The following is a 26578-nucleotide window of genomic DNA, read 5'->3' as shown; positions in this document are numbered from 1 at the left end:
GCTCTATAAATAAAGTTATTATTATTTTATGAATGAATCTACACCATGGCGTACACTTCACTCACTGACAAACCTTTTTGACTCATTCATTCTTTTTGATGTTTTATTCAAAAGCAGTTTGACCAACGTATCAAAGCACTTAATGTTCAAATTTATTTATTTGATAGGGACAGAGGTATTTTCTTGCAATATGTCCTATTGTTTATGGTGAGAAGGCAGATTCAGATGGCAGAAGAAACACTTGGCTGAGTTGAGTTTTTAGGGATTTCTTGAAGGAAGTGAGTAGGGGGGGGGGGTCTCTGATGTTTATTGGGAGTGAGTTCCAGAGGGTGGGTTTGCATCTGCAGACCTGAGAGAGCGGGTGGGATTGTGTCGGTGAAGGAGCTCAGACACGTAAGGGGGGAGCCAGGTTATGGAGGGCTTTGTAGGTGATAATAAGAAGTTTGAAGTGGATACGCTGGGGGATGGGGAGCCAGTGGAGGTTATGAAGGACGGGGGTGATGTGGTCACCAGTTGCGGTGAGTGAGAAGGCGAGCAGCAGAGTTCAGGATGTATTGAAGTCTCAATTTTGGATGATGAACTGTAGGTGAGACTGTTTAGTCTGGAAGTGATGAACGCGTTGGTGAGGGTCTCAGCAGCTGAAATGGAGAGGGATGGGCGGAGGCGGGCGACTTTTGGGCAATGGAAAATACCTGTTTTTGTGATGTGTTTAATGTGTTGGTCGAAGGAGAGGGTTTGATCAAAGACGACACCAAGGTTAGGGATGGGGGGGGGGGGGGGGGGGGGGTAAGGGAGCACTGTAGAGCCATCGATGGCGAGGGAAAAGTTGCTGTTGGATTTGATGATGGACTTACAACCACAGGATGTGTACTAAATAAAGAACATCATCTGAACAGGTGGTGTAAGGTGTGTTTGTGTGAGAATATCGGAACAGGATCTTATGACTTGGCCAAATCTTAAGGTCAGACAACAACTGGTTCATGGCCTGCACAAACTGTATGTCTCTGTTAAGTTTCAATCTTTCAAACTCCTCTCCTTCCCTACTCCAACACATCTTTATTTCCCTTTATTTCATCTTTATTTTCTCTACTGTGCCCACTCTCCAGGGTTACTTCTTAAAGTCTTCCTCTCTTTGCACATGCTCTTCAACTACTCCATGTTCCTCGTCCTGTCCCTCCTCAGCAGTCCCTTCCTCCTCCTCCTCCTCCACATCTTCTGCCTCTCTCTCCTCCAGCCTCTCCTGCATTGCCTCCTTCAGGGTCAGACTCCCTGCCTCAGAGTCCCTCACCACGCCCTGCTCTGCTGACACCTCTGGATGATGCCTCTTTAAATGTTTGACCACCTGAAACTTCTGTTTGGCTCTGTAGGAGCAGTGGCGGCAGCAGAACGGCTGCTGCTTGGTGTGTGAGAGGAAGTGATGCCTGAGACCGGCCGGCCACCTGAAGGCCTTGCTGCACAATCCACACGTGTAGGGCCGGTCGTCGCTGTGCTGACGCTGGTGGGTCTTCAGTACAAAACTAGTCTTGAAGGCTTTACCACATTTCTCGCAGACAAAGGGGCGCAGGCTGCAGTGCTGCGTGTCTCGATGGGCACGGAGAGCGTCTGCTCGGTTTGTGCGGTACTCACACTCATCACAGGCATACGGCTTGTCTCCTGCAGAGGATAAACACGTGTGTTATTCGCCCAAGCTACAGGAATAGGTTAACATGAATACATTTATTAATAAATATGTGGATATGATTAGCACAAATTTGTAAGTAAAAATCAAGTACATAACATGACGTATGTTTTTTTTTAGGCCCAGGCTTTTTCACCAAATTTTTTAAAGATTTTTTTTAATGTTATAGACAGGACAGTGTATAGAAACCAGGGAGAGAGAGAGAGAGAGAGAGAGAGAGAGAGAGAGAGAGAGTGGGGAAAGTCTTAATGTTAGGCTTGTACCTGTGTGTTTGGCCATGTGGTATTTCAGCTGAGTTGCCCACTTGCATTTGTAGCCGCACTCCGGACAGAGATACTTCTTCTCCTCTTGGTGAACCCTCATGTGAAGCTGCAGCAGAAATGGTTAGAAAACAGGAAGAAACGAAAGAAAAATGAGTGCAAGGATTTACGTATTAATTAAGTTTGAATGGTAATGAACTTCAAAATGAAAAGGTAAATGGACTTGAGTTTCTGACTACTCAACGTGCTTTTACACTGTAGGTCACATCTACCTATTCACACAATGATGGCAGAGGCTGTTATGTAAAGTGTCCGTCAGTATTAACTCTACCCATTCATACACTACTAACGAAGCAGTGGGAGCAACTTGGGGCTACCGCTAAGTGTCTTGCCCAAGGACACATCAACATGTGGCTGCAGGAGCTGGGGATCAAAACCCTCGACCTTCCGGTTGAGAGATGGCCGACTCGACCACTGAACCACAGCCGCCCAGGCAACAAACTACTAAAGTGACATAGTTGGTTCGTTTTCCTGTAACAATTACTCAGAATAATTCTTATCTTCAGTGTACTACTGAAGTGGCAAGCAGGAAAGTGGTGATGAAACAATTTACTAAAAGAGACTTTTTGGATTGTGTCTAAAAACAACCAACATGTTTACACTCTGTCAGTTAAAGAAATATTTTCACATGTTGAAAAAAAAAACCTTTTCTGTTTTTTGAGGAAGGTCATACACATTTTAACTACTTTGAAAAAAAGGATTTTACAAATAAAAACTGAACTTTTTGATAAGTGATCTTTGGTAACTGAAAAAGCATGACCATATAACAATCAATAAACTGAGTGCACCGTACCTTTAACCTGGACGGATCGGTGCAGGTGTAACTGCACTGCTCACAGCTGTAAGGCTTCTCCCCAGTGTGGATGCGAATGTGCCACGTGATCTTCTGTTTGTTCCTGGTTGAATACTTGCAGTCTGTGCATTTGTACAGACGTTTCCCCCCGTGTGAGCGCAGGTGCTGCTCTAACACCAGCTGGTGCCGACAAGCAAACTGACAGGCGCTGCACCTGAGAGGCTTGTCCTCCGGGGACCCCTCCTCGTGTTCGTTGAGAAGGTGTCGGGCTAACAGCTGCTTTGTTTTGGCAGCGAAGGGACACAGCTGACAATGATGTGCCAGGTGGATTCTCTGATGGATCTCCAGGCTTTCTTTTGTCTCAAACGCTTCCTGGCAGGTGCTGCACTTCACCTGAGGGTGCTTGTTTTCTTGGTGGCTCTTCAGCAAGGTCTGGCTGCTACACGTGAAGTCACACTGCTTACATGAAAAAGAGACCTGGAGCTTGTGCACACGCTTACAGTGGTTTCTCAGTGCAACTTCAGAGCTAAACTGTGCGTCACAATGACCGCAGGAGTGGCGTAACTCCCCCGTGTGGCATCTGAGCTTGTGCCGCCTCACATCGTCCAGCGTGTAGCCACTGAAGTCACACAGGGAGCAGAAGTGTGTGGGCTCTTTGTCGTGGATACGCATCGTGTGCTGACGCAGTTTGGTCACAGTTCCAAATGTTTTATCGCAAACGCCACAGCTGTGACGGCCGATTCCTGTGTGAAGAGACTCATGCTCTTCCAAGCGATAGCGCCTGGTGGTGCTAAAAGGACAATATCGACACAGGTGAGGTCGTGCACCTTTGTGCTTCAGAGCAACATGCTGTGCCATGCATCGCTCCTGTTTACAGGCGAAGGCACACTGCTGGCACTGCAAACGTTTAGACGCAGCTACGGCAGACTTCTTTTTGTTATGGACGCTCAGGATTTGACAGCTCAAAGAATGTTTAGATTTGGCATTAAATGAGCGGCTGGTGCATTTGACTCCATCGAGTTTTAAGCAGCCTCTCTTTTTATGACTTTCTAACCCTCTTTTCTGTCTGCACTTGAAGTCACAGCTTGGACAGGAGAAGGTTCGATGTTTCTCAGGAACTGTCCCATCTCCTTCACTGTTCTTTTTGACAACGTCCTCTTTTCCTCGCACAGCCTTGTTGCCGTCCTCATCATCATCTAAAGCCGAAGATTCCTGATTCTCACTTTTCCTTAAGCTCTTTCTGCATGTTGAGATGTGCCTCTCAAGTGTTGCAAGCTTAACTGACGAGAAATTGCACAGCTTGCATCTGAATTTTCCATCTTTTTTAGAGTGAAGGGGATGCAGTGGAGCAGTCTTTTCACTGCTTTCTCTTGAACACTTTGTTTTCACTTTCTTTTGTGCAAGTTCTGAAACCTTCTTTCTCTGTATTTTGCTCTTCTGGAGTCCTGACTCACGTGAAGAATGATGGACTTTAACACCCGGTGTAGCTGTGTACACGCCCTCTTCTGGCTGATGAGAGACCTGATCATCTGATTCTGTGCTAATTCTTTCTGTCTGAATGGGACTTGTTCCCTGATCCACTTTGGATCCTCCCTGACCTACACTTGAGTCGTTATCTGTAGTCAAACATGTATTCAAAACGCCGACAAATGTCCTGGTTTTCCGCTGGACAGCGGGGCACTTCTTTGCAAGGTGGCTATCAAGACCTCTCCTCTGTTTGAACTGTGCACCGCAGGACTGGCACTTATGTCCCTTTGTCCTACCGTGACACATAGCCTGGCGGTGGTTCTTCAAAGTGCTCTCCTTACTGGTTACATAAGAGCACTTATCACAGTGATAAATGTCTTTAGCCGGCACCACAACCATCTGCACTCGTCCTTCCAGGAGCATGGCTTCTGCTTGGTCCTGGTCATGCTTCTTCATCTCTTTCAGACGGATCTCAGATTCTAGAGGCTGACTTTTCTCAGTCGGAAAAGAGGAACTGGTCGTTTTGTCATCATTCTCCAACTCGTGTATTTGAGTGACATGCTCTCCAGGTCCAAATAGTTGATGTGTACCATCTAGAGGCTCATGGTTATCTGTGTCACTTTGTTCACATTCTGCGTCAGCCATTTCTACATCGTCTGCTTCTGATGAAGATGCAGAGAGTTCTGCTCTCTCTTGTGACTGGTCAGCCCCGGTAGGGTTCAAATTGTTTGAGCTTAGAGTTTGCTTTGCACAGTTTTCTTCCTCATGTTGATAGTCAGTGGTTGATAGTGTTGTTAAAACAAGAGTGCAGTACTCTTCTGAACTGTTGACAGATGTGGGAACATCGGAAACCCCTTCATGAGCAACCTCTTGAGAACCAACATCAAAAACATCCACAGTATTTGAGCCATCCGTGGTATCTTTCTTGGCACTCTGATCTGCTGAGCGATAAAGATCAGGCTGTTCCCTTTGAGATGTCAGAGGTCCTTCAGAAGTTGACTGTTCGGGCTGCTGTTGAGCTGCTGAAGGCTTCTTGTAAAAGTCCTGCAAGAACTCAGTAGAGTTCCTCTCCTTCTCCTTGGCTGCGTAGTTCTCGAGCCACGCTTTGTCTCCTGGTACGTACCCGTGAGTTTTCCTCTTGTGCAGAAAGAGGCTGATGCTGCTGAAAGAGGAATAAAAGCAGAGCGCACAGCGAAACTCCTTGAGCTTGGTGTGTTTGCAGTTCTCGTGGTTTTGCAGGGCTTGTCTGTAGCAGGTGGTGTACGCGCAGTATTTGCACTTATAGACGGACGGCTGCTTCTCCTCTCCAGAGTGTTTGACCAACATGTGATTACGGAGCTCATACTTTCGCTTGCAGGCGTACGCGCAAATCTCACACATGAGGGATTTGGCCTGATGTCGTAGTTTGTGGCTGTTGAGCTGGTCCATGCGGTGACAGCGGTAGGAGCACTGATCACAGTGATACCTGGGAGAAGAGACAGAAAGTAGAGCCATAAAAAGAGAGAGGGCAGAGTAAACATCTGCACACTTTACTACAGCTGGTGTTTCATACAGTCTAAGTGACTACCTAATGTTTGGGCTATCACTCCTAAGACACCAAAGAGTAGATCTGCTGTGATAAAGGTGGGTACGTTAAGGTAAGGAGAATTATGCAGCGAGATAAGTCCATTTCCTGATTTTTATTTATAGTACTGTATGTAAATGGTATCAACAAGATCCACACAGATATAGGGCTCAAGTTAAAGTTAAGTTCTCCTTTTCAAACCAGTGACAATAACAGTAATTTCATCTTGCAGAGTTTCTTGTCTACCCACGCCCTCATTGGTTAGTTTTTCTGTTATTGTATATAAAAAAGATTCTGTTGTATCCAAACTAAATGACAACTTTATTCTTTAACTTCAGTCACAAAGACTAAAAAAAGCAAATAACCAGACGATCAAGACAGTGGTAGAATAGTAACACCTGGGATCTGCAAGGTGAAAGTATGCAAGGTAAAAGCTTCTTCAGGGTTGATAAAAGGGATCTTGAATAAAGGGTCAATTTCTCTAGAAGAAAATATCCTATAATTACTTTTGCAAGAAACTTAAAATTAACACTTTTAAGTCCGTCAGAGGCCCAAACAAGAACTTTTTAGTGGACACACTTTGGTCAGCATATTTGTCTGCAGGGATTGTGTTGCAGCCTGTTTGGGGACTGCTTGACTACTTGAGCTATTCTAAAACATTTCACTAATCCTCCAAAATATTTTAAGAAAAGGAACTGGTAAAAAAAAAAAAAAAACCATTAAAGGTGAAACGTGTGTAGCAGCTGAAGTGAAGATAAGATGTATGTGAGAATCTTCTGATTAGGCTAAATATGTGAAAGTACCGATGGATGTGAAGGGGCATCCGGCACGTTTTAATTACAGCATTCAGTACATATAATAGCTTAAATAAAACCATAATTAGGATAATTCTGTAGTACTGTCCCAATAAAAACTTTCAAAGGTTGAATGAGAAACTTCTGAACGAGCTACCTGAGGTCTCCAGCGTGTTTCCTCATATGGACAGTCAGATAGTGTTTCCATTTAGTGACGTATCCACAGTCAGCGCACATAAAGTTCTTGCTGTCTGAGTGAGTGAGCATATGTTTGGAGAGGTAGGACTCATCTCTGCACCTGAAGTCACACAGGCTGCACTTATGGGGCTTCTCACCTGCAAACCAAGGGAGAGAGTAGATCAGGAGATACAAGATATACTGTGAGGGGGGGGGGAAAGCCAATCCGAGCATTAAAAGTGTGTTCCTCACCACTGTGCATCAACATGTGTCTCTTCAGGCCACGTTTGTGGGACGTCACAAAGCTGCACTGAGAGCAGCGGTGAATCTTCTCGTTGGCGTGCAGGTGTCCGACGTGCTGCTCAAACTCCACGGGGTTAAAGGTGACGAAGGAGCAGAAGTCGCAGCAAAGCTTGTCGCTCCCTGGGTGACCCTGCCGCTGGTGCTGGAGGAAGAGGGCTTTATTGGAGCAGGAGAAATCACAGTGTGAGCAGTGGTAGGCCAGGTGTGTCCGATAATGAGCCTGCATGTCTGTCTCACTTTCAAAGACGGCCGCACAGGCGTGATGGCGACACTCTACAGCTCTGACTCCGTGCACATCCACAGAGTGTTTCAGAAGCTCTTTGAGTGACGAGCTCTGGAAAGAACAGCCATTTCTGAAGCAGTTTGCCAGCTCGCTGTCTGACAGGATGTTGTGCATCTTCATGTGAGCCTTGAGCGACCTGCTCTGGAGAAAGCTCTGACCACAGGTGGGACAAGGATAACTCTGACCGTCCCGACTTTCTGCGGCATGCACACTCGAGAGGTGGCGGCGTATTGCGTTCTTCTCCACGGCCGAATACTCACACAGGTGACACCGGTGAAGCTTTTCACCGGCCTCGCGGAGTCGATGAACGCGTAGCTTGCTTTTGCTGGTGAAGTAACGTTGGCAGGTGGGACACTGGAGGCTGGGGTCAGGGAAATGTAAATGCAGGTGCTCCTGCAGGTGGGAGCGCATCTTGAAGCAGCGACGACACTTGGGGCAGGTGTGTGTGCGATAGACGCGCTCTGATCCCTCTGCAAGGTACTCTGATGGTACAGAACGTAATAAATAAATACATTTTGAACATGACAGAGATTTCAATAAAGGTGTGATTACTTTTGTAAGAGATTGAGCATACTTCAAGAAGAAAGACAACTTTGTACATTTGTGTCACTGTTTTGCTATATTCTGTCAAACACTTTTTCACAAAATTATTTTGAGCCGTAACGGCCCACAAGCTTCAGACTGTCTTTGGCTTACTAGTGAAAATGTACAGATTTAGAATGGGTGGAAACGTCTGGATTGGTTGACCATGCTTCAACCATGTGTAAGCTGTATAGTTTGTTGGAGGAAGACATTGATTTGTACCTAATTTTGTGTTTTGAAATCCCTCAATATCAGTGAAGTAAAATGTTAATGTGACACTTTTGCATGGTATGTAGAAAAAAAGGTTGGCTTAACACTTTCCTGCACCAATTTAGGGAACGTTTTCAATATGACACCAGCACCTCTACACAGTGCACATATCCATGTCTATGGTCTTATTGTCCCGTAGAGTAAAAACATTAAACAACCTCTTTTTAATTTTGCACTGATGACTTCTTTTGAGTCTCTTGCACTGCTTCTATCTTATATGAACTTAACGCCTGCTCACTAAAATCTACACGTACCTTTGGATGGCAGTGGTGCAGTGTCCACTACTGAAGGTTTGTCTCTTTCTGTTCTCACTCTTTTTTTGTTATGCCTTTGCCTCTCATGTCGTTCATCATTCTCCTCCTCTGGTGATGATGGAGTTGAGTTGGATATCAGTTTTCTTTTTGATCTGCTGGAGACTTCAGGCCGCTGGCGTCCGTTCCTGCATACAGCTGTGCCTGCAGTTTCAACTCCTATGAACAGATGTGCAAAAACATGAATGTGAAATGATACCACAGCTGTGGCCGACAAAATCGAACCATTTTAAATAGAGTATGCAGGTTTAATGGAAAGACAGACAAGACTTCTGCATTCGGGTATCAAAGTGTCTGTTTACCTTGAGCGACAGTTTGCAGACGGTTGTGCTCCAAGAGGTGCTGACTCATGTCTTTTTCATTTTGGCAGACAAACTCACACTGAAAGCAGCCAAAGGGCATGTGGCCCCGCAAGTGTCTCTCCATCTCCTCCTGTGTGACGAAGGACACTTTGCAGGACTTTACAGTACAAGGAACAAGAGTGAGACCATGTGTGGACATCGAGTGGTTTTGATATTCCTGTCGGTCCACGCTGCTGAAAAGACAGCCGTCCTCGCTGCAGGTGAATGGGCCTTTAGGGTCATGTCCACTGTGGGTGATTTTGAAGTGGCGTTTTAGGACACCAGGCTTGGAAAAAGCCCGAGTGCACTGAGAGCACGTGTAGTTACTCAACTGTTTTTCACACGATGGAGGGGTCAACCTTTCTGGACAGAGGTGAGAAGCAAATAAGGCGCTGTCCGAGAAACTCTGTCCACATTTTGTACATTGATGACGCTCCATTGTCTCTGGAAATACAGAAAACACACCATGTAGTTATAATGTGACACTGTGTAAAGGGCAAGACTGACTATTTTTTTTGTACATGAATCAAGTTCAAATGATTTTCTTTAGACAATGACTATCAGTAAGTATCCACAAATGAGTTAGGTGTTGTGAGTTTTTAGAGGCAGTATGTAAAGTTTATAATGGAGGTGTAAAAAGACAATTGACGTTTTGAGAATTACAATTTTAGTGCTTGCAGGAGGGCACTAGTTTTTAAAGCTGCAAAAGTGCAGGAGCACATTTTCAACCTACTGCCTGAGTTTCCTCCGTTTATTGTATCTGAAAAACACGACATCAATAACTATGAGCTCAACCCTGTGCACTTGTGCATGTTGTTGTTTTTTCTTCTACGGAACGAGCTGTCTTCATTCACACTAATTGCAGCTGAGGTTTGACTATTTATGACAACAAAAATGAGTATTGTCATCGCTAACGTTGGCTGTACTGATGCTAGGCTAGCACATTTTCATTTCCGTAGTATCTCATCAAGTCTTCAGTTCCTTCTGGTTATTCGTTTACCTTTTTCGGTCCGTGCAGTTTACAGCAAAATGCACAAACTACATTATCATCCTACATTCATTTTTTTTTTTATCCATGTACGGGTTTTATATTCTACCTTAGCTTGCGATGAAATAATATTCAAGGAAGGAGGAACGAATGTCTGAGAGCAGGCGACAAGTCGGGAGCATAGTTGTCAAACACAGGAAGTGTAGCAGAGGTCGCTTCCACTACTGAAACAGATGGAGCAGATTCACACATCGTGCACGCGTGAGGACTGTTTTCTGTAGGTTATCTGTGTGGGGACGTGGATAGTCTCCAACACAAAGCGACACGAGTTGCAGATAAATACGGCAAATCCGTGGGATGTTATTTCCTGGTTTGACATCATGACAGCATTCATCAGAAGAAAGTATCACTACATGTGAGGTATGAGTCAGAAAGCGTCTCTCTTTGGATGCTGGCATAACTAGTGCATGTCCCAGCAATCTGACATTTGCACCTTTCCTGCAGCTCTGTGCTCCTACAAAAGAACAAGTCTGATTTGACTGGAGGCTGTGCACCAGCAACATGCCCCTGTCAGACTTTCTGGACGGCCTGAAGGACAACCCATACTTCGGGGCTGGCTTTGGACTGGTTGGTGTTGGCACAGCGTTGGCAGTGGCCAGGAAAGGAGCCCAGGTGGGGATGGTCTTCTTCCGCAGGAACTACATGATCACTCTGGAGGTCCCCAGCCGAGATAAGAGCTATCACTGGCTGCTGAGCTGGATCACCAAGCACGCCAGACACACGCAGCACCTGAGCGTGGAGACGTCCTACCTGGCTCACGAGAGCGGACGGGTTCACACGCAGTTTGACTTCCACCCGAGCCCTGGGAACCACATCATCTGGTGAGTCTATTTCAGCACTTCACCAATACCCTTCAAAGTTACTAATGGTAATAATCAACGACCGTCTAATTGACCATTGTGGTCCGCAGGTATGGGAGGAAGTGGATCAGGGTGGAGAGAACCAGAGAGAAGCAGATGGTGGATCTGCACACTGGGACCCCGTGGGAGTCTGTGACCTTCACCGCATTAGGCAGAGACAGACAGATTTTCTTCAATATATTACAAGAAGGTGAAAGGCCTGATATTCTGTTTGAGAGCTGCGGTACACTGTTGTGTTGTCTTCACCTTTTTTTTTTAAAGAGGTCGTTAAGCAGATTTGCCAATCGTGTTTTGCAGCCAGAGAATTGGCCCTGAAGCAGGAAGAGGGACGGACAGTGATGTACACGGCCATGGGTGCTGAGTGGAGGCCTTTTGGGTTTCCTCGGCGACGCAGACCCCTCAGCTCTGTGGTGCTGGAGGAAGGCGTTGGGGAAAAGATCGTAGATGACGTGAAGGAGTTCATTGGAAACCCCAAGTGGTACACAGACAGAGGTAGAATGACCCTGTTGGACGCTCAGTGTATTCATGTTGTATGGAAGTGTAATAAGGTTTTGGCTTGTTAAAAGGGTCTTTCTTGATGATGCATTCACTGACTGATTTTTAAATTTGAGAGCTGAAAAAGACAGCTGCCCCAAAACATTCGGAGTCCTATGATGCACATGAATGCATCATCAAGGCACCTCCTGCTCAAAACTGCAATACAAGCAGACAAAAAGAGGTGTGTTCAAGAAACTGAAACAAAAAAGAGAGATCAGGACAGCAAAAAAAATTGAGGATAGAAAGTCGCTCTTGCTAAAAACAACAGAAATGATTAATAATGAATACATTTCCTACGTTAAATGGCCTGGTCATCTGTATGGTTATGTTAATGAAGTATTTCCTCCCTCAGGTATTCCCTACAGAAGAGGATATCTGCTGTACGGCCCCCCTGGGTGTGGAAAAAGCAGCTTTATGTGAGTACGCTTTTGGAATACTTTCCTAGGTAGAAGCTTAATGGCAGATTATACGCCAAGTACTCGTGCACAATTTACTCTTCATCTTTGTGACTCTTTATATTTCAGCACGGCTCTGGCAGGTGAGCTGGGTTACAGCATCTGTCTGATGAGTCTGAGCGATCGAAGCCTTTCAGACGACCGCCTGAATCACCTGCTGAGCGTGGCTCCGCAGCAGAGCATCATTCTGCTGGAGGACGTAGATGCTGCCTTTGTCAGCAGAGATCTGCTTCCAACAGAGAGTGAGTACCAAGCGGCTGGTGGGTAGGCAATTCAGTTGATGGAAACCAATGTAAAAAAAGAGGATAAACCTCGTGTTTGGATGAAGAATGGATAGATGTAACTTTTGAGACGGCTGGTAGAGCCGGGGTTGTTCGGACAAACTCTTTATTTGTGTCTTGTGGTTTTCTTTCCCTTCTAGACCCTCTGGCCTTCCAGGGAATGGGGAGACTCACCTTTAGCGGCCTGCTGAATTCTCTGGATGGAGTGGCTTCATCTGAGGCCAGGATCGTTTTTATGACCACCAACTTCATTGAAAGGTACCGTTGGAAGAAAACGTTTTTTTTAATGTAATTCTATTGAAACATGTACGGAAGAAGAAGAAATTAAAAACAAGCAATTGAAGCAAAAATACAATGAAATGAGAAAGGAAAATAAGGTAACTTTCAGTGAGATTTAAGTATATGCTGATTTTTTTTTAAGTAATGTGTGAAAAGAAAATACAGTTAGTCAAAACATCTACAAAAAGTCCAGCAGCCAGTCAACATTTGGTAAATCTCCCGAGCTGCTAAAAGATCACTTCTTCTAATTGTGTTCATTTTCTGTTAATGATAAATGATAAGCTGATGCCAAATGTATTATTCTATTAAGGTTTCTGATTCTCCTAAATGTTTTTGAGGAACCTGGAAGGAAATGAACATGTTTTAGGAAATACCCGTCTGCACTGTCTTTGCTGCTCCTTATTTCATTTTATATTTTCTTCTTGCAACTGCTCTATGCGCCTTTCTAATTTGAATTTAAAGTGTAAACTAGGTCCTTATATTGGACACAAGTGAGAACTTGCATTGCTGTTCCTCCAAAGGATTTGGAAAGCAGCTACAGTTGTGGAGTGTGACTGCTAAAAAACATTATAAGAAGATATTATGTTAATAATCTGTTATCAGCCTGTTTTTCTACCACCTAGAGGGGGAAAAAGTAATTCACTTTCATGTATTGTATTTTCTGTATCATTATCAGTCATGCATATATTTCCTGCACACAGGTTAGATGCAGCTCTGATCCGACCCGGCCGTGTTGACCTGAAGCAGTATATTGGACACTGCACTCACCGTCAGCTTGAACAGATGTTCAGGCGGTTCTACCCTGACGTGGCTGCCTCCGAGGCGGAGCGTTTTGCGGAACAAGCGTTGGCTACACACACTGAGATTAGCGCTGCTCAGGTGCAAGGACACTTTCTGCTGCACAAAATGGACCCTAAAGGCTCTATAGACAATGTTTCCCAACTAAAAGTATGACGGGACTGGAAGGAGGTAGAGACTGATGACTGAAAAAAAAGAGAAACATGTTTTTTCTTAGTAGTGCTACTATCGTCGACTGTTGTGCACTCTGTTTGAAATATATACGATTGATAACAAATGAATGCATTACTGTTCAGTGCATTGGACTACATAAAAGGAATATATTCTCCATCTTGGATGATTATCATGATGTTCCCTGAGTCTGTCTCATTAGAGCTGCTCGATGGGAAGTTGTACGTTTAAGAGAGATTTATTCATCCTGAAAAGTTATTTTGAAAAGTACTATGATTAAATACTCATCTCATCAAACCATGGTTCTTTGTTAATACATACCTGAGCTTATGGCACTGTCTGCAATTTATAAGGGTACTAGAAAAACTGGTTTGCAGCTCTAAACATGCACAGACAACAATTTAAGCTCTGCATGTTTTCTGATGCAGAAAACTGATTGTAGATTTAGTGAGAATCGTGTGCATTAAGTAGCTTTATCCGGTTGTTATTACTATTTTAAACACTGGGACAAAAACCCGCAAAGACAGTTTGGTGTGAGAAGAACAGTATATTAAGATGTGATACTACTAGGTAAATTATTGAGCTGCTCCTTTTGCTGTGAAATAAACTGCTGAACTGTCGGTTTACACACTGAAAGGATTCTCTGCTCAGTGTGAGCCATGATGTTCAAACTACACTGAAAAAAGAAAATAGTTGGACCAACTTAATTGAATTGTTTCAATTGGTAACACCTAAATGAATTAAGTTCTTTGAAATTAAGTCAATAAGTTCAATTAACACAATTGATTAAGTCAAATGTACTTAATAATTAAATTTTTCTCAAATCAACATTTTGCATTAATTCAACTTAAAATTAAGGCAAGCCAACTTACAGTTTTCAGTTTTTCCAATTCAATAATTTGCATAACCCAAAAGTAAAATACTGCTCATTTCTAACCTAATATTATGGTTTAATGAAAATTACTTTTTGTAGTAACCTTACACTGAAAGTTTAGTTTGTTTAATATAACTAAAATTACAATTTTAAGTTGGCTGAAAGTATGAAAAAAAAAGTGACAAGAGTATACAGAAACCTCTTTAACCAGCTATAGCCAATGAATATTATGCATCTGAACAGTGTAACTGAACAATGGGAATGAAAAAACCATAGACTGTAAGGGTTGTAGCTGATTGTCTATCTTGGGCTCATCCTCAAATGATCAGACATATGAGCTGATGTATTTATCATCGTGGAAGTACATTTTCTGTGTTCTTTATAGTCTCTTTTTACATCAGGAAATATTAATTTTAACATGATGAAGTACATTTCTGTACATGAAATAACACCATTGCTCAACATCCTAGTAGACAAAGTTTATCTACACAGCACCTTTCAAAGTTCTTCATGGTGTTGTAGTAAATGCATCAAATCAACAATAACAATCCTCATAAAAAAATACAAGGGGAACAGAAATAGGACACTAGTTAAAAAACACCTAGATGCTTTGCTAAACAGATGCATTGCTGATGAAAGCTGCTCTGAAGATTTCTCAGAGTCCAAAGACCTGAAGCTTAGTGTGTAAGTATTTTAAAGCTTAGAAATGACCGGCTGTAAAGTTATGTATTACATAAATCTTAGCCACTGCAATGGAAAGGAGATTTCTTGGCATGGTTGGAATGTTTCTTTGTGGCCTTTGCGCCTCTGGTTTTGTCCCTGAAAAGTGTGTTGAGAGGGTTAACTTTCGCTGCGTGACGTGGCCACTTCCTGCTCGGCTTATTCTCCTGGGTATAACATGATCCTTGTGCAGTTGCTGCTCAGCTCTCCTCATGGCTGCACGTCTGTCCCGGAGTGTGATGTGGAGGAATGGCAGCTGGTTGTTGTCAAATCCTATCTGCAGGCCCCGGGTCTGCTGCAGGGGAAGCACCTCGTCTGGACCGAGGTCCCTCTCTAACTTTCAGGACAAGCCTCGGACAGTAGAGGACCTTCCACACGTCAGTGTCACGGAGCTGCTCTACAGGATGGTGTTTCAGGGATTTTACAACCATCTGCACGAGTTACAGGTACGCTCTGAGGTCAGACGGAGACAACAATATCAGCTGATCTAATCTGCATCTAAAAATGCTGCATGCTTTCTTTGCGATGCATTTCAGAAATCCCTGATTTAACTTTGCATTGGTTGCAGAGTTGACCTTCTGAAGCTGTGATATAAGGGTTTGCAATGCATAATAGAAAAAGTCAGGCTGGTTGTATTACCTTTGTTCCCATAGTTACCTCCAGAAAACAACATCTTACTCCCCCAGAGGAGAGGCTTGTTTTCCCACTTTCTGCTGGGTGAACACCCCTTATACCCGCTCACTTTGAGATATCTAATCATCTGCTTTCCATGAGACTTGTTACTCAACAGCAAATGCGTTTTATTAAATTTATTATTTTTTATTTGACTTAAACAAATTACAGCCAGCTATCGAGCAGAAGATCAAGTTGTTGTTGTATTCACTTGTAACTTAACTCCTCTTTTTCCTGTCAGATCCATGACAAGCAGCGATACGGAGACATCTTCAGAAACGGAATGAAGTCAGTGTCTGTGAACACTCCTCAGCTGCTGGAAGAAATCCTAAGGAACGACGAGAAGTTCCCTTGCCGAGGGGACATGTCTCTGTGGACCGAGTACCGCGACATGAGAGGACTCGGTTACGGACCTTTCACAACGTAAGACCTCCACAGATGGTTTAACGTTCACAACAATCCTCATCTCCCAGCTGTTTCATCCCCATGTCTAAACATGGGATAGAAATACCACACGTTGGAGTTTGTAATACTTACATAAGGGCTTTCCTGTCTAAAGTGCTTTCATGTGAGAGGGCTGGATTGTCGGTGACCTTCTCGTAAACACTTGTAAGGCGTGTTTCTGACCTGTTTTGCAACATTCTTTCCCCACTTCTGTCGGCCTCCTCCACAGCTTTACCTTGTTGGACTCACTGGACACTTTGCATATTTTACTTTCTGCATGTTAGATGAGATGAACCTGAGAGTGACCCAGAGTTGCACAGAGAGACAGAGTGATCAGCATCCTTTTATATGGCATATCAACGAGCCATCGTGTCCTTTCTATAGGATTGGACACTTCATTTGCTCTCTGTATTTTGGGCTGAAGCTCTTCCTATCATGTCTTGCCCTTGAAAGGTTGAAGTCTGATAACTGTAGTATCTTAAATGTCCTCATCAGGCCAAATTCAGTTGTCAGTTTAGATCTGGCTGACAACGTCTGTGTTGTTATTTAGCAGCAATAAAATCTTTTTTTTATAGGCCAGAGCGACAACTTTCCCCCTGATGGATTTAAAGATATGCAGTTCTAAATGACTTCTGTTCTAGTTAAATGATGCTCTGGTTCGCTACTCCCAATGACCCCTTCCCATTAAGATCCCTAAAGAGCTGCTGCTCCTCAAAACCCAAATCTCTGCAAAATGTAGCAACAGATGTCACTCTCTCGGCTTGGCTGCAAATCAAATCTACCTACAGGTGCAGTAAAGATACCTGAACATGAACGAAGTCTGCTTTAACTTTCCCCACTTTTTTTGTGTCCCACTCAGGGAAGGGGAGAGGTGGTACAACCTGAGGGCGATGCTGAACAAGCGCATGCTGCATCCAAAGGACTCTGCACAGTACGGTGGTGTTATCAGCGAGGTTGTTACAGACTTCATCAAGAGAATGAACTACCTGCGTCAGAGCAGCCCCACAGGAGATCTGGTGCCTGATGTGGCCAATGAGCTGTATCGCTTCTCACTAGAGGGTAAATAAGAAAACAGAGAAAAGTTAAGTTGTTGCTCGATGGAGAACAGCTGAGTGCTGAGTCCAGTGCATTGTGAATGTTTACTTATTGTAAAATAAATTCAAGTTATTTGCCTTGTGTTGCTATACATTTTTGATGCTGTCTTATTGAAGTTCAACTACAACCAGGGCATTGCAGCCCTTTTTCGAAAAGATTCTTCGTCATTTATTCTCCTTATCTTGAATCGTCACCTTTCCCGATCAGGTATTGCCTCCATACTGTTTGAGAGGAGGCTTGGATGCCTCGAGAAGAAAATCCCTGCAGGCACTCAAGACTTCATCAACGCCATAGCCCAGATGTTCTCGTACAGCATGGCTGTGGCTGTGTCGCCCAAATGGAGCCGCACTTTCCTGCCCTTCTGGGGGCGCTACATAGCAGGCTGGGACGGCATCTTCAACTTTGGTGAGTTGTTGTGTAAACACAGCTTAGTGGCTGGCTGCTTTGGCCTGATCTATGCTTATGTGCTGAATATATTCAGAGCTTACACTGTTGCATATTTCAGTTACCTATGGTGTTGTGAGAAATTTCACCAAAACAATGGCGGCAAAAACTAAGTGGCTCATGTTACAGTTGGAGCTTTAAATCCTTCAGCTGAGATTTCTAAAAGTATTGGACCACAATCACCATTAGCATTTTTGTTTGTGGAAGTCAACAGGCTGTCCAGGCGAGCTTCAAACCAGCATCAAGCACACAGTGTCTGCTGTGGTTTCAGTAGGATGCTTAAGTTGATACATTTCTTCAAAATGCATATTTTGTTAATTAACTAATCATTATGTATTTTCTGTTTTTCCATTGATCTATTATGTTTCAAGAATAAATATTATGTCTTAGCTGTTGGACAGGTTGGCCATTTGACTGTTTTTGTTATGGATCTGCTACAACCGTAATTGGTTCTGTTTCATCTATTTTGAAAAGTCCAGCTCCCATTTTTCCACTGCTTCACATTTATGAGCAACTGACTGAAATAAAATCAGAAATCACATGTTTGTTTATAAAGTTCAATTCTTGTATCTGTTGTTGAGGTAGTTGTAAATGTAAAAAACAACAATGTAATTAATTACAAGGAGAACTACCGTTATTAGAAATCATCATCTCTACTTTAAAATATTACACTTTTTGGATTTCATGTTCAGAGTTTTATGAGATAAAAAGGACATCACTTGGTACAGATAATGTGACGCTACAGCAATTAGATGGTTAGATTGCCTCTACATAAGCCATTTTTTTGACACTTTGGTTTCTATAGGTATAAGACAAATGAATGAATAATCATGTTTATTTCTTGAGTTGTATATGTAAGCTTTTGCCTTCTCTGTTTCCCTGTATCAAATATGTTGTTTGGTGTAGCTTCTCACATGAGACTGTTGTACATTTTACACACTAAACTGAAAAAGCGTATTAACCCAATAATTAAAACTATTAACCTTTTATTGTACCCAAAAACTCACAAGATGTATTTTATTTATCAGAGGATAATTTCTGTTTTAAATACTTCGCTAAAATTCTCTATTTCTGCTCATATTTTAGCTAAAGAGTTGATCGACAAGAAGCTGGAGGTCATTCAGCAGCGTGTGGACAAAAAACAGGAAGTGGAGGGTGAATATTTAACATACCTCTTCTCAAACACCAAGATGAGCACTAACGACGTGTACGGCAGCATCGCAGAGCTTCTGCTTGCTGGAGTGGACACGGTGAATGCAATCTCTCACTAATCTCTACCTTTCTTATAAATGATTACCTCCAGATCAGAGCTGATACTCAAATTCAGAGCCGCTCTGTCTGTTTAATGACATTTCTTTGTCTTGAAGACCTCCAACACCCTCACATGGACGCTGCACCTGCTGTCCAAGCACCAAGATATCCAGGACAGACTTCATGAAGAAGTATGCACACTGGTACCCACAGATCAGCACCCCACTGCCGAGGAGGTCACCAAGATGCCGTATTTAAAATCTGTCATCAAAGAAGCACTGAGGTAAGGCTGCTGTTCAGCTTCCACTGTGGTGTACAATCGTGATTCTGGAGTTGTGGTCAAGATTTCAGGCTCTTATTTTTTTCTGCATCACAGAGTTTTGACATTTTTTCAGATTCAACCAGCCTAAAGAAAATTACATGGTATTAGTCATTTTTGTTTTACAGGATGTACCCTGTGGTATCCCTGAATTCAAGGATCATTAAGGATAAGAGTGTTTCTATTGGTGGATATCAATTTCCAAAAAATGTGAGTCTAATTGTAAACTCTTTTTCTGTATTTTTCTTATGCCTTTATAATCTAAGTTTATTGTATTGTTGTTGGAAAGCTCCTCAATCTGTAGTGGTACAGGCTTTTTACTAAATTATTGATGTTTATTCTGTTCATTATAGCTTGAATAACTACAACTGCTGCTAAATATACAGTTCATATATCCCCAAAGTCAGAGAAAATACAACTTTGAATTAAAGGACTTAAAAAAAGACCAAATACAGAACATCAGGGTTTCAGTTTTTTTTTTTTATCTCTGGACTGTTGTCTTTTTCAGACCGCTTTCACGCTGTGTCACTATGCCATCAGCCATGACACTGACGCATTCCCGGAGCCGTACACATTCAAACCAGAGAGGTGGCTCCGTGACGGCCGAGAGAGGCCAAACCCTTTCGGCTCCATCCCGTTTGGCTTTGGAGTGAGAGGCTGTGTCGGCCGCCGGATCGCTGAGCTCGAGATGTACTTGGTTCTGTTTCGGGTAAGTGACAAGAGGGAAAACTCTGTGCAGTACAGTAGGCGGCCCCTTGAGGGCTCACAAACCTAAACCAAAGCAGTGGCCCTAAATCTGCAAATTCTGCAACGACAGTAGGGAACCTCCCTAAGGGGGCACCATCTGACAGCACTCACTCTTGTTTTGCCCTGCTAAGCATTACATGCTTTATAGCTGTGAAAACCAACGTTTGTAAAGACAACAAAGAAAAATGTTAAAAATACACATTATTGTAACACGCTTTAAAACCTTTAATTAGAATAATTTTTCGCAGAAGGAAAAAGAAGGTATCTATTGAGGAGGCTCTGGATCAGTGGTAGAGTCGGTCATCTCTCAACTGGCAGGTCAGGGGTTCGATCCCCAGCTCCTGCAGCCACGTTTCGATGTGTCCTTGGGCAAGACCCCAAGTTGCTCTCTCTGTGCTTATTAACATGCTAACTAGTAGCATACTGGCCCTATTCTACATGACCATAGTTTATAGTTAATAAGCAATTAGATAATATTTTGACCTCAATACCTCCTAATTACTGCTTAATGATGATGTGATTTTAATGCTAAAAAATTTGCTTAGTTGGCCCTTTTTAAGGACGAAGTAAGCAAAAGCCTATTATGATCATAATTAACGTACAAGAACTTCCTAACGCACTATACCTGTGTTATAAAGGCTGATGAGGCTCTGTGTGTTTTTATATGGCTGCAGTAACCTCAGTTATAAACCGACTAGAATAACTCTTTTGAAATGTCTTTTCTCTCCAGATAATCAGGACGTTTCAAATCCATCCAGACCCCACAATGGGAGAGTTAAAATGCCTCTGCCGCACCGTCCTGATCCCAGACCAACCACTGAGCCTGCACTTTGTGGACAGAGGAGGCGGAAATGAAGCTTGATTTTATTTATTCCGATCTGTTGGAATGCAAATGCTGCATGGGAATGTAAATCTTGTTATACACACAAAAAAATATACTATGCATTGAATACAGAGAGACAGTCAATCAGCAAAAAACCTTAAACAAACCAAGTGTATCCAAAACATATTTTTAATCATATATTTTTTTATACAGTATGTGAGGCCTCATACAAAGAAACTAGCTCTCAAATATATGTTTTATATTTTAGTGAGGCTGAAGAACCATTGTGCACTTCTGTTATGCAGTACAAAAGATTTTATAACAGGTGGGGATCGTTCACGCAGACAAACCCTGACAGATGCATGAATGACGCCATGTTTTTAATGAAATAAGGAAAAAGAAAACAGAGTAACATGATGGATCTCCTGGAAGCTTCATAAAATGTTTGTGGTTCAACAAAGTGGGTTAGTACCCTCCTTCTCATACCTGTAAAAGAAAAGTAAATAATGTTTTATTGTCTTACTTTCCTGTTTCCTCCTTTACTTTACTTACTCAATACATACAAAGTCAAAGTCTGAACTGCATGCAAGAAGCATTTTGTATTGTCATTGTGTACATTGATACTATGTATGAATTTACTCCAGCCTCGTTACTATTCATTATAGGTTAAATCAAAACATGTTGAACAATATTACATATCTTAATAAATCACAATAAAGCCTTGTGACTTTTTATTTACTGCCTCAACTTACACTGCTTTACTTATTTATTGTTATGATCGACATTTCAATCCTTCCTTTTGCTCGGTGTAAACAAACATGAATGGAGAGTTAAATGGGAGAGGCTAGTCTTCCTTAGTAACAGATGGATTGTGGGGATTGTTGTTTATTCGAAATTGATCCTTCTTCACTCCGCTTACTTAGACCGGTCCCTCTTTTCTGCTGGGTTTTACAAAATAATCAGTTTCACCACGCTGAAGACACTGGATAATACCCTCCTGTGAGCATAGGTCCATATTCCATGTAACTATCCACTCTGCTCACTGAACATTTTCCTGGTAACAATAATAAAATCTTACATTAAAAATGATGAAACAGAGGTGCAGATGGCCCTGGGTTTATGTCCAGCCCCATGTTCTATAGTCCTGTAAGTGGAGACCCTGGTTCAAGTCTGACCTGTAGCTCCTTTTCCACATGTAATTCCCCACTCTCTCTCTCTCTCTCTCTCTCTCTCTCTCTCTCTCTCCTTAGGAAACCAGCTGGTGGTTAATAAAAGGACTCTTTTGGACAAGTTTGACAACTTTAGAAGAAGTAAAAACTGTGTTCAATTTAATTTTTTTTAGTTTCATCAACTAAAGAATAGTATTTATTATTTGTATACAGTCAGTATCCTTGAAAATCCTCCAGCAGGGGGCAGCATATGTGCATTTAAAAAACATACAGCTGCTCAGTCTGGAGAGATTCCTGTAGTCAAGATTAGATCTCAGTCCAGTAGTTTGGTGAATCAGCTGGGACCTGTTGCATGTCTGAGCCAAGTCATATGGACGTGTAAGCCAAATGGGCACGTCAGATATATTACAATTACGATCTTTACCATTAAGGAAATCATTGACATTCTACATGTTGACAGCGTTTTTCAGTTTGGGCTTTCCGATGTTTGCACATGTGAAGTCTATTAAACAATCAATGCCTTGCAGGCTTGAGTGACAGCCTGAACCACCAATCACAGGGCTAAATGCAAACACAAACGTAGAGAGAGAGAGAGAAGGAGAGAAAGAGAGAGAATGAGAGAGAGAGAGAGAGAGAGAGAGAGAGAGAGAGAGAGAGAGACTACCTGTTTGTCCTCCTCAATCTGTCTGCAGTGGGAAGTCACCTCACTCATTCAGCGCGTGGTGACTGACAACAAGTGTGAGGAATTACCCAGAAACGTATTCAAAACATTTACTTTTTAATGCTCGGTGATGTCAGACTGTCTACGCAGATCTTTCCCAGCGGGATAAAGTCAGAAGAAGAGGTCTCTGCATGAGAGGCGTGAAAGGAGGTTACCGAGCGGTGAACTTTTGAATGGGGTTTGGACGCGCGCGCTCTCTGGCTTTGCTCGGATGGGATGCACGGTGAGCTTCATCTGCTGTGAAGACGACTTTCTGCAAATGCCCGTTCACCACCATGAGGAGAAGAAGAAAGAGAGCGTGAAAGGCAAGGTAAGAGAAGCAGAAATGCATGCAAGGTGGGCGTCAAAACACGGGGCAAGTGGCGACAGAGTGTGGCTCTTGTTTTCACTGCAGGTTCCACTTCTTCATTTGCATATTTACTGTATAGTCCATTGAATATCTTTATGTCGGGTTTAATTAAGATAAGCAATGAAGACATTTGGTTCCTTAACAACAGTCAAGGAAAAGTCCTGTAAGTCACATACAACCTGTGAACAGCAGCAAACATCATTTCAGTTTACATTTAAGAGCAGAATAAAGCCTGTGGCTGTTACATTAGGAAAGAGACAGCAGGTACACAACCATAAATCCAGGTATATTGTGTGTCTAATACCTGCTTTGACATGAGGCATTCAATCACTGCTACTATGTGAGTGAATGAGGTAAACCATTCACCATAATGACAGCCTAGGGCATCTGTGAGAAGTCCAAGTTCAGTCATGCTTGCTCTCCATAAAAAAGGCACATGGATCATCAGTGGTGGTCCTACTTGTGTACTGTAAAGGAAATAATTAACTGTAACTTCCTCTTACTCTCCGCTTGTGTGTCTCTGGTGGTTTGTTGGATTTGTTAAAGTTGTTAAATATATAATTGCTTGGTAGCATGGGGCTCTATTTTTGCCCTGGGAAATGTGGTCATTGACTTTTGACCTGCACTGACCTGACAGTGTAAGATTAACCCAAAAAACGATAATGTTTAAACCCGGGTTAAGAGGTGATTTCTTTATTCATGCAGCCTCATAACATGATCAAAACCCCTCCTGGAGGAAGTTGTTTAAAAGCCAATCAATCATTTAATCCATCCAATTTTGATTTGAACAGCGCCAATTCATAAAAGATGGAATCTCGGTACTCTTTCTTAAAGAGCAGGTGTAGACTGTACTCTTTTCTTTATACTATTCACAAACAATAATCCACCATGAGAGCAGTGCTTGGCAACATTTAGCAAAGTAACAGCTACAGGAAAAACGTCCTTCTTACAGGGAGACAGAAACCTTGGGCAGAACCAGACTCATGTTGAACAGTCATCTGCTTCGTCCACATAGGAAGACAAAGTGGGATAAAGAACGAGAGTTTTTACAGGCTTGTTCTTAGCTGTAAATGATACGACTCCTGTGTGATGAGACAGACAGATATTGATGTTTTTATTCACATTTCCAGCCAAATTTATACAAAAATTTGGCATTTAATTACTTGAAAATGGCTCGGAGATGTGCAGGGCTTGTTTGGTTTGGAGAGGGGGGGATAGAGGGAGAGTGGAAAGAAAGAAATGGAACGAGACAAACAAACAGAACAACAACTCCAGCTAATGAACTTAACGCTGCAATGATAATTTAGCTATTTGTTAGAGTAGCAGGAATATCAGAGTAATGGAAACAGACTGATCATGATATCTATAACCTTAAAGTTATTAATTCAATTATAAACGCCTACTTGCTTAAACCAAATCTAGTGTTTAAGGCTTATTTAAAGGCAATTCTGACACAGCAATCGTTAAAAAACATCTGAAGCTACAGCTGAAACATCATATTTGGCTGTTTATTTTCCTGCTTATAAATGCTTATAATCTTTCATCCAACCGTAATTTCTAGTTTTCTTATAAAAGCTATTCTAGAGCATTTCAAGTGCCAAAAGAACTCCCGGGTACCTGAGGTTGGTTGTCTCAATGACACCTTTATAAGTTATGTGGATGAAAAACCGTTTAAAAGCTTTAAAAACATACACATATTATTTCCCACCGCAGCTCACACACATACTGCACATTGTGCAGCAGGGAAGTAGCACCAAAGAGACACTTTTAGACGTCGCCGATGACATTTCCTGGACACGCTGAGCTGTCTGGTGGCACAGATAAACAGCTGACAGCAGCGAGCCGTGCAGGGCAGAGAAGAACTGTGGGAAATGAATGCCCTGACTCTGCCAGCAGAGCCGTGGTCGAAGTAATGAAGTGGTGCTAAAGTGTTGAAAATAGTCACTCGAGTGGAGAGGCCAAGCGTCAGCCATGCTGAGTTTAAACAAGCAGCTTTGACTTGTGATTTAGAAGGTGGAGCTGGTCATCACTGTTCTCCAAAACTATAGTACTGATTTATCTTGAAGGCGCTGTTGTGTGTAGAATTCCTCTGTTGAATCTCTTTTACTAAGAAGCCTTTAAACCCTGCCAAAGGCTCGGTTCAGCCGTTGCCTTTTTTTTTTTGCACACCATTTGCTCTTTCTTTCATGCTGATGTTTGTGTCGGCGATGTTCTCAGGTGCACACAAACGGCTTCCTGTGGTAATTGCTCCGTGTGTGTGTGTGTGTGTGTGTGTGTGTGTGTGTGTGTGTGTGTGTGTGTGTGTGTGTGTGTGTGTGTGTGTGTGTGTGTGTGTGTGTGTGTGTGTGTGTGTGTGTGTGTGTGTGTGTGTGTGTGTGTGTGTGTGTGTGTGTGTGTGTGTGTGTGTGTGTGTGTAGAGAAGAGAGTTTGCTCTCTCCTGTCAGGAGTGCTCAGGGAGGCCCGAGGTGCAAAACTTTGAAGAGCGATAAGAATCGTCCAGAAAGAACAACCCTCATGTAAAAACAAAGTACACAACCAAGACTTTGAACCAGATGAGGGGTCTTGAATAGACTTAAGGAAGAATGTGCGCTGTATGTTTTGAATCTCAGTGTGGTTATATAACGGCAGAAACCGGGAAGAATCAGAACAGACAGGCCTTCTGTCCCTGACTGTAAAGATGTATTTGCAGGAATCCCATTAAATGAAGATGATGTATGACACTCTGGTGTCAATTCTACTAAGGGCACATTGAAAATACTATTGAAAAAAAACCCATTGGTATGTAGCTTTCTGCTTTATAGTAGAATTTATGACTCATTATGAAAAATTACGATTGAATTAAAACAATTATTTGTGCTTTATATAAAAACAAATGGCATTTCTTAGTCGGGAAGTGTTCGCCAGCAGCTTTTCCCACTGAGTATAAATCTGACATCAGTTCAAAGACACGCTCAGCTGAATGTTTTGGGTTCCTCCCTTTGTATGATCGAATCCTAAAAGCTTGTGCTAACCAGCCAATATTGGAAAAAAAATAATAATAATAATTTTGCACAACCTCTCCCGGCACATTAGCTCAGAAAATCTGATAGTGTTATCAAATGATGAGCAAGTGGCAACATATTGGTCCGGGAAATAAAAACACAACCAAAGTGTCAAAAGCTGTACTTCTTCAAATGGCCACTAGAGGCTGGCTTCCAAAGCCAGTTGATCCCAGTAGACCCTTATATAAAAATACCCAATTTAAAATGAAACATGTTTAAAGTATAGAGACATCTATTGTTGAAAAACAAAGTCCTTTATTGAAAAGTCCTTTGTTGTATTGAAGCTGTACAGCAGTTCAGTTATTTTTAATTCTACAGATCCTGTAGCAGCTTATTTTAAGCAATATTAAGTTACTGTTTGCCAACCTTTAATGGGTTCCAAGTAACGAGAAAACCAAACTCTAAACAGGAGGAGCACTGCTGGCTGTATTTCCTTAAGAAACTAATCCTCATTCCAGTTTGATACCTGTCAGGTCCCGCTCTCTAGCTCCCCTGTTTCTGAATTCCCACCAAAGTGTCAGACGGCGGGCGGGGGGCTTTCCTGGGATTTGAAGATTTTCGATAAAGGTATGCGGTGAACTGAAAGTTACCTGCCGC

The 26578-nt window shown here is 42.6% G+C and overlaps 4 protein-coding genes across 8 annotated transcripts in view; 3 read left to right on the top strand and 1 right to left on the bottom strand.

The window, feature by feature from the left end:
- Positions 1-89: 89 nt before the first annotated feature.
- Positions 90-10083, bottom strand: znf142 (zinc finger protein 142). Its single transcript, XM_061053890.1, has 8 exons — positions 9884-10083; positions 8845-9327; positions 8486-8701; positions 7046-7861; positions 6774-6951; positions 2792-5723; positions 1942-2047; positions 90-1653 (listed from the first exon to the last, which is right to left on the bottom strand). Exons 2-8 carry the CDS (start codon positions 9320-9322, stop codon positions 1109-1111), a joined length of 5271 nt encoding a protein of 1756 aa, XP_060909873.1. The 5' UTR covers positions 9323-9327; positions 9884-10083; the 3' UTR covers positions 90-1108.
- Positions 10084-10154: 71 nt separating this feature from the next.
- On the top strand, positions 10155-13471 carry LOC132987079 (mitochondrial chaperone BCS1). Its single transcript, XM_061053892.1, has 7 exons — positions 10155-10752; positions 10842-10981; positions 11089-11283; positions 11681-11744; positions 11853-12025; positions 12205-12322; positions 13045-13471. The coding sequence occupies exons 1-7, from the start codon at positions 10433-10435 to the stop codon at positions 13295-13297; spliced, it is 1263 nt and encodes a 420-aa protein (XP_060909875.1). The 5' UTR covers positions 10155-10432; the 3' UTR covers positions 13298-13471.
- A 1399-nt stretch (positions 13472-14870) lies between these two features.
- Positions 14871-21425, top strand: LOC132987075 (sterol 26-hydroxylase, mitochondrial). The gene is made up of 9 exons (XM_061053889.1): positions 14871-15352; positions 15820-16001; positions 16882-17081; positions 17325-17522; positions 18648-18811; positions 18929-19095; positions 19260-19341; positions 19640-19840; positions 20609-21425. Exons 1-9 carry the CDS (start codon positions 15119-15121, stop codon positions 20738-20740), a joined length of 1560 nt encoding a protein of 519 aa, XP_060909872.1. The 5' UTR covers positions 14871-15118; the 3' UTR covers positions 20741-21425.
- A 1136-nt stretch (positions 21426-22561) lies between these two features.
- The window catches only part of tns1b (tensin 1b), a 175481-nt gene continuing 171464 nt past the window's right edge, over positions 22562-26578 (top strand). For 2 of the 5 annotated variants that reach the window (XM_061053880.1, XM_061053879.1), the window contains exon 1: positions 22563-22901. In XM_061053880.1, coding sequence (XP_060909863.1) covers positions 22803-22901 — 99 coding nt within the window. In that variant the 5' untranslated portion in view covers positions 22563-22802. Of the gene's footprint in view, positions 22902-26578 lie in introns of all 5 variants that reach the window. The other 3 variants (XM_061053881.1, XM_061053884.1, XM_061053882.1) reach the window with 3 other exon arrangements.

The sequence above is a fragment of the Labrus mixtus genome, chromosome 13 (genome assembly GCF_963584025.1).
Source record: "Labrus mixtus chromosome 13, fLabMix1.1, whole genome shotgun sequence".
NCBI lineage: Eukaryota > Metazoa > Chordata > Actinopteri > Labriformes > Labridae > Labrus > Labrus mixtus.
This window is presented reverse-complemented; position numbering and strand designations above follow the sequence as displayed.